Source organism: Salvelinus sp. IW2-2015, linkage group LG20 (assembly GCF_002910315.2).
Source record: "Salvelinus sp. IW2-2015 linkage group LG20, ASM291031v2, whole genome shotgun sequence".
NCBI classification, from domain to species: Eukaryota; Metazoa; Chordata; class Actinopteri; order Salmoniformes; family Salmonidae; genus Salvelinus; species Salvelinus sp. IW2-2015.
The window spans coordinates 46,896,133-46,904,203 of NC_036860.1; the positions used below are offsets into that span (position 1 = coordinate 46,896,133).

The 8,071-nt window shown below is 42.4% G+C and overlaps 1 protein-coding gene across 1 annotated transcript in view; it reads left to right on the forward strand.

Annotated features, from left to right (window-relative positions):
- The first annotated feature begins 403 nt into the window (after positions 1 to 403).
- The window catches only part of LOC139029536 (olfactory receptor 4B13-like), an 11,026-nt gene continuing 3,358 nt past the window's right edge, over positions 404 to 8,071 (forward strand). Inside the window, exons 1-3 of the mRNA XM_070449744.1 lie at positions 404 to 1,313; positions 3,932 to 4,009; positions 4,402 to 4,607. Of these exons, the coding sequence (XP_070305845.1) occupies positions 404 to 1,313; positions 3,932 to 4,009; positions 4,402 to 4,607 (1,194 nt within the window). The remainder of the gene's footprint in view (positions 1,314 to 3,931; positions 4,010 to 4,401; positions 4,608 to 8,071) is intronic.

Below are 8,071 nucleotides of genomic sequence, written 5' to 3' on the forward strand. Positions count from 1 at the left end.
TTTAAACACATGATCTTTCACAGGTTAATAATACAAAAAGAAAGGTGACAAAAATATATATTTGTTTTTAGCCTCAAATGTTSTCAATAAAACCCCCAAAAATGTATGGATTAACAAAAAAAATACAAATATGTTTAGYCATGAGAGATATAACCATGGATCATACTATTGAATAACAGCTTTCTAAGTAGTTTCTAATTTGAGTTATGTACTGTGTAGCCTGTTACAACTGACCTGTGAAACAATTGTCCCCAGTCTCCACTACTTATTATAGACATTTCACATAAAGCATATAATACAATTTAAAAACAAGACATTTATTTATAGCTAAATTTAGGACATTACCTCTAACATCTAAGCATTTTTCTTTTCTTACAGTATTTGAAGAAATACATTTCAGGTGATGGAAAATTCATCAACAGTATCATCCATCATACTGTCTGCATACTTTAGAATGGAGGATCTTAAGTATTTGTACTTCAGCATTTTCCTTATTTTGTACATTGCCATTGTTGCTGAAAATGTCATTATAATTGGAGTAATCTACACTGAGAAAACATTGCATCAACCAATGTATTTCCTGGTGTGTAACTTGGCAGCAAATGGTCTCTATGGTAGCACTGCGTTGCTGCCAGCACTGTTGAAAAATTTTGCTTTCCACCCTAGTGAGGTATCTCTAGCCGGCTGTCGAACACAGATCTATTGTATACATACATATGCTATTGTTGAATTTACAATTTTAGGAGTGATGTCTTATGATAGGTATGTTGCTATATGCCATCCACTGCGGTATCACACCATCATGTCTCTGACAAAAGTGTATAAACTTGTAGCATTCACCTGGATTTACCCTTTGGTGGCATTTCTCATATTTTTCCTAATAACTTGTCAACTGAGATTTTGTGATAAAACTATAGATAAATTGTACTGCATCAGTTACTCACTTATAAAGCTCTCCTGTACAAATACGTCTGTTGTGAACATAATAGGATTAATCTCTTTGGTTTTGTATAGTTTCCCACAGTTAGTTATGATAATTTACTCATATGCACATGTCCTGAGAGTCTGTGCATTATCTTCCAAAGAATCCAAGCTCAAAGCACTGCGAACTTGCACTCCACACCTGTTTGTTATTATCAACTACTTTGTGGGTTGCTATTTTGAAATATTGCAAAGCCGATTTGACACAAGTCATTTACCTTACAGAACTCAAGTGTTTATGTCACTTTACTTTTTGATATTCCCTCCCATTCTTAATCCAGTAATCTATGGGTTAAGTATTCAAGCCATAAGAGTGAAGCTGTTGAAACTTTGTTATAATAAGAATAGGATATTGTCAATACAGTAGCCAAGGCTGTTGATTTGATTCCCATTGTACATGTATCTCAATTTATCTATAATGTTTGTATTGTGTTGAAGTAGTAGTATAGATTACACTGGTTGTACATATAACATAGATATTATATATCTAACAATCTATGAAATGTAATAAACTGCAGAACATCTTCTTAATGCTGTTTTATAATAAAATCCATCATCATGGAATTACATTTTTCTATTGAAGGAGATGGCTCAAGYGTGATGTTGGAGTGTGTAAACACACGGTTGCCAATCGATTTCCTTTTGCGTAAACTTAAGCCAATCTCAAACTCTAACCTTAACCAATTTGGATAATTTATTRGAGGCCTGAGCGGTTTTGCCCTCAAGGAAAAGCTGCGCCAGAGCTGCCCTTAAAAATGTTCATGAAAAAGCCTTTAGTTGATCATTTAGCTTACTAGATCTTACTAGACCCAACTCATCCCAAACCATCTCAATTGGGTTGAGGTCGGGTGATTGTGGAGGCCAGGTCATCTGATGCAGCACTCCATCACTCTACGTTCCGCGCCGATAAGATGCCAGCGCTCGCTTGCGCGTTCCTTGGAAAATATGCAAGTATTTTGTTTTTTAACTGTTATTCTTACATCGCGTACCCCGGGTAATCTTAGTTCATACATAACAGTCGGAGGAACTTACTGAATATACGATTAACGTCAACTCACCATCGTTCCTACAGGAATATGACTTTCCCGAAACGGATCCAGTGTTTTGCCTCAACACAATACAATGGATCTGATCCAGCCGCGACCTGCGGCGACGCCGAAAAAGGGGAAAACGGGCGTCTCGTGGTCAGGCTTCGGAGACGGCACATCGCCCACTCCCTAGCCATACTACTCGCCAATGTCCAGCTCTTGCACAATAAGTTGATGAAATCGAGCACGGGTACATTCCAGAGAGACATGCAGGATTGCAACGTGCTCTGCTTCACGCGAAAATGGCTAACTCAAGGGACGCTAACGGAGTCGGTGCAGCAGCCTGGTTTCTCCATGCATCGCGCCGACAGAAACAAACATCTTCCGGTAAAAGAGGGGCGGGGTATGCCTTATGATTAACGAGAAGTGTGTGACCATCATAATAACACACAAGAACCTCAAGTCGTTTCGTTCACCTGATCTAGGAACTCCTCACAATCAAATGTCGACCGCATATATCTACCAAGGGAATTCTCGTCAATCATAATCACAGCCGTATACATTCCCCCCCAAGCAGACACATCGAGTGCCCTGAAGAACAACTTTAATCTGACTCTTTGTAAACTGGAAACCACACACCTGAGCTGCATTCATCGTAGCTGGATTTTAACAAGCTAATCTAAAACAAAACTCCCTAAATTCTATCAGCATATCGATTGTGCTACCAGGGCTGGAAAAAAAACACTGGACCATTGCTACACTAATTCTCGCACGCTTACAAGGCCCCTCCCCCCCCCCCCTTTCGGAAAAACTGACCACGACTCCATTTGTTGATTCCTGCCTACAAACAGAAACTCAAACAAACAAGCTCCCGCGCTCAGTCTGTCAACGCTGGCCGACCAATCTGAATCCACACTTCAAACTCGTGCTGCTTCACACGCGGATTGGAATATGTGCCCATCGCGTCCAACAACAATATTGACGAATATGCTGATTCGGTGAGCGAGTTTTCATTAGGAAGGCATTGACGATGTCGTACCCACAGCAACGATAAAAACATTCCCAAACAGAAACCGTGGATTGACGGCAGCATTCGCGTGAAAACTGAAAAGCCGAACCACTGCTTTAACCAGGGCAAAGGTGACCGAAGCCATGACCTGAATACAAACAGTGTAGCTATTCTCTCCGCAAGGCAATCAAACAGCGCTAAGTCTCAGTACAGAGACAAAAATCGAGTCGAAAATTCAACAGCTCAGGACACAAGAGGTATGTGGCAAGGGTCTACAGATCAATCACGGATTACAAAAAGAAAACCAGCCCCAGTCGAGGACCAGGATGTCTTGCCTCCCAGACAGGACTAAACAACTTTTTTGCCCGCTTTGAGGACAACACAGTGCCACTGACACGGCCCCCTACCAAAACCTGCGGGCTCTCCTTCACTGCAGCCGAGAGTAAAAACATTTAAACGTGTTAACCCTCGCAAGGCTGCAAGGCCCAACGCATTCCCAGCCGCTCCTCAGAGCATGCGCAGACCAGCTGGCTGTTGTGTTTACGGACATATTCAATCAATCCTTTATCCAGTCTGCTGTTCCCACATGCTTCAAGAGGGCCACCATTGTTCCTGTTCCCAAGAAAGCTAAGTAACTGAGCTAAACGACTATCGCCCCGTAGCACTCACTTCCGTCATCATGAATGCTTTGGAGAAGACTAGTCAAGGACCATATCACCTCCACCCTACCGACACCCTAGACCCACTCCAATTTGCTTACCGACCCAATAGGTCCACAGACGACGCAATCGCAACCACACTGCACACTGCCCTAACCCATCGGCGACGACAAGAGGAATACCCATGTGAGAATGCTGTTCATCGATTACAGCTCAGCATTTAACACCATAGTACCCTCCAACTCGTCATCAAGCTCGAGACCCTGGTCTCGACCCCGCCCTGTGCAACTGGGTCCTGGACTTCCTGACGGGCCGCCCCCAGCAGTGTGAGGGTAGGGTAACAACATCTCCACCCCGCTGATCCTCAACACTGGGGCCCCACAAGGGCGTTCATGCCCCTCCCTGTACTCCCTGTTCACCCACGACTGCTGGCCATGCACGCCTCCAACCGCACATCAAGTTTGCGGATGACACTACAGTGGTAGGCTTGATCACCAACAACGACGAGACGCCTAAGGGAGGAGGTGAGGGCCCTCGGAGTGTGGTCAGGAAAATAACCTCATACTCAACGTCAACAAAAACAAGGAGGATTGTGGACTTCAGGAAAACAGACAGAGGAGCACCCCCCTATCCACATCGACGGGTCATAGTGGAGAAGGGTGGAAAGTTTTAAGTTCCTCGGTGTACCACATCACGGACAAACTGAATTGGTCCACCCACACAGACAGCGTTGTGAAGAAGGCGCAAGCAGCGGCCTCTTCACCTCAGGAGCTGAAGAAATCGCCTTGCTCACCAAAAAGCACTCACAACTTCTACAGATCCACAATCGAGAGCATCCTGTCGGGCTGTATCCACCGCCTGACGCGCAACTGCTCCGCCCACAACCGTAAGGCTCTCCAGAGGGATGAGTCTGCAGAACGCATCACCAGGGCAAACTACCTGCCCTCCAGGAACACCTACACCACCCGATGTCACAGGATAAGCCATAAAGATCATCCAAGGACAACAACCACCCAAGCCACTGCCTGTTCACCCCCGCTATCATCCAGAAGGCGAGGTCAGTACAGGTGCATCAAAGCAGGGACCGAGAGACTGAAAAAACAGACTCTATCTCAAGCCATCAGACTGTAAACACCACCACTAACATTTAGCGGCCGCTGCCACAACATACTACTCAACTCCAGCCACTTATAAAAAGGAAATTGATGGAAATTATGTAAAAATGTACCACTAGCCACTTTAAGCAATGCCACTTAATACAATGTTTACATACCCTACATTACCCATCTCATATATATACTGTTACTCTATATCAATCTACTGCATCTTGCCATCTTATGCAATACATGTACCACTAGCCACTTAAAACTATGCCACTTTATGTTTAACATACCCTACAGTACTCATCTCATATTATATACCGTACTCTTATACCATCGACTGCATCACATGCCGTTCTGTACCACCACTCATCCATACTATCTTTATGTACATATTCTTTATCCCTTCACACTTGTCGTGTGTGTGTAATAGTTAGCGTGGAATTGTTAGTTAGATTACCTGTTGGTATTACTGCATTGTCGAACTAGAGCACAAGCATTTCGCTACACTCGCATTAACATCTGCTAACCATGTTATTGAACTAATAAAATTTGATTTGATTTGATTTGATTGATTCTAGCGTCAAATAGCCCTTACACAGCCTGGAGGTGTGTTCGGTTATTGTCCTGTTGAAAAACAAATAATAGTCTCAGTAAGAGCAACCAGATAGTATGGCGTATTTCTGCAGTATGCTGTGGTAGCCATGCTGGATAAGTGTGCCTTGAATGATAAATAAATCACAGACAGTGTTACCAGCAAAGCACCCCCACACCTCCTCCTCCATGCTACATGGAGGGAACCATGTAGCATGGTTATATATATATATATATATATATATATATAAGAGCCAGTCAAAAGTTTGGACACACCTATTTTCTAAGTTTTTAGAATAATATTGAAGACATCAAAAATATTAAATAACACACATGGAATCATGTGTGTGTATATATATACATATATATCAGTGCCAGTCAAAAGTTTGGACACACCTATAAATATATATTTGTTGTGATTTAATGTCAAAACATGGAGGAAATGAATTTATCGGGCTCCAAAATAAAAGGTAAATGTAAATATAGCGCAATAGGTGGTGGGCATCACACAATCACAGGTAGCAAAAACAGGCAATGTTCCATGGCTATCAGATATCGAACCATGATCAGACTGTTAACTCTTCAGGAATACCTGTCTGTTGTCATTATCTAAAAAAATATTCCATGTATAATCAAGCACACATTATGAATTATTTAACTAGAGAAAGTAAATGTCCTGAGGTAAATGTGTCTACTTGCCAGTCTCTGTAGTTATTTAATTATTGTTTACCCACTTATTGCGTTCCAAGTGTTGATCAACGCTCAGAACGCTATAATATACAATATATACAGTGCATTCAGAAAGTACTCACACCCCTTGACTTTTCCCACATTTTGTTWTTTTACAGCCTGAATTTAAAATAGATAAAATTTAGATTTTGTGTGATGGGACTACACACAATACCCCATAATGTGAAAGTGGAATTATGTTTTTAGAAATTACAAATTAATAAAAAATGAAAAGCTGAAATGTCTTGAGTCAATAAGTATTCAACCCCTTTGTTATAGCAACCTTAAATAAGTTCAGGAGGAAAAATGTGCCTAACAAGTCACATAATAAGTTGCATTGACTCACTCTGTGTGCAACAATAGTGTTAAACATGATTTTTAAATGAGTACATCATCTCTGTACTACACACATACAATTATCTCTAAAGTCCCTCTGCCGAGAAATGAATTTCAAAAACAGATTCAACCACAAAGACCAGGGAGGTTTTCCAATGCCTCACAAAAAAGGCACCCATAGGTAGATTGTAACACAGACGCTAGGAGTCAGGAAGCAAGTACAGGGAGTGAATTTAATAAATAACGGAACATGGAACAAAGCAACATTTTATTTGTCACATGCGCCGAATACAACAGGACCTTACAGTGCAATGCTTACTTACAAGCCCTTAACCAGAAAAAATAGAAAAAGTGTTAAGTAAAAAATAGAAAATAAAAGTAACAAATAATTAAACAGCAGCCGTAAAATATATATACAGGGGGTACCGGTACGGAGTCAATGTGCAGGGGCACCGGTTAGTCGAGGTAATATGTACATGTAGGTAGAGGTAAAGTGACTATGCATATATTATTAACAGAGAGTAGCAGCAGCGTAAAAGAGGGATCTGGGTAGCCCTTTGATTAGCTGTTCAGGAGTTGCTTGTGGGTAGAAGCTGTTATGAAGCCTTTTGGACCTAGACTTGGTGCTCCGGTARCGCTTGCCGTGCGGTAGCAGAGAGAACAGTCTATGACTAGGGAGGCTGGAGTCTTGGACAATTTTTAGGGCCTTCCTCTAACACCACCTGGTATAGAGGTCCTGGATGGCAGGAAGCTTGGCCCCAGTGATGTACTGGATCGTACGCACTACCCTCTGTAGTGCCTTGTGGTCGGAGGCTGAGCAGTTGCCATACCAAGCAGTGATGCAACCAGTCAGGATGCTCTTAATGGTGCAGATGTAGAACCTTTTGAGGAGCTGAGGACCCATGCCAAATCTTGTCAGTCTCCTGAGGGGGAATAGGCTTTGTTGTGCCCTCTTCACGACTGTCTTAGTGTGTTTGGACCATGATAGTTTGTTGGTGATGTGGACACCGAGAAACTTGAAGCTCTCATCCTGTTCCACTACAGCCCCGTCYATGAGAATGGGAGCATGCACGGTCCTCTTTTTCCTGTAGTCCACAATCATCTCCTTTGTCTTGATCACATTGAGGGAGAGGTTGTTGTCCTGGCACCACATGGCCAGGTCTCTGACCTCCTCCCTATAGGCTGTCTCATCATTGCTGGTGATCAGGCCTACCACTGTTGTGTCATCTGCAAACTTGATGATGGTGTTGCAGTCCCATTGAACTATGTTATCAGACTGTCATCTGAAGAAAGGCTTTTTCTTGGTTAGTGGATATCAAATCTATTAGTTCGACGCCGAATTTGGGTGATAGCCACCTGAGAGGAGTAAGAAACTGATGGAGTTAGATAGTGCGTGTATTTTGGCTAACGTGTTAGCTAATAGATTCTATCTTTTCTCCCTGCTAAAACATTTAAAAATCTGATAATGGTCGCTTTTATCACAAGAATCTGTATCTTTCATCTGGTGTCTTGACTTTGCTGATTTAATGATATTTTAGATGCTACTATCTACTTGTAGCCTATGCTACTATGCCGTAATCAGTGTGTGGGGGTCGTGGGGTGCTCCCGACCCGGCGGGAGGGCTCGTTAGAGGTA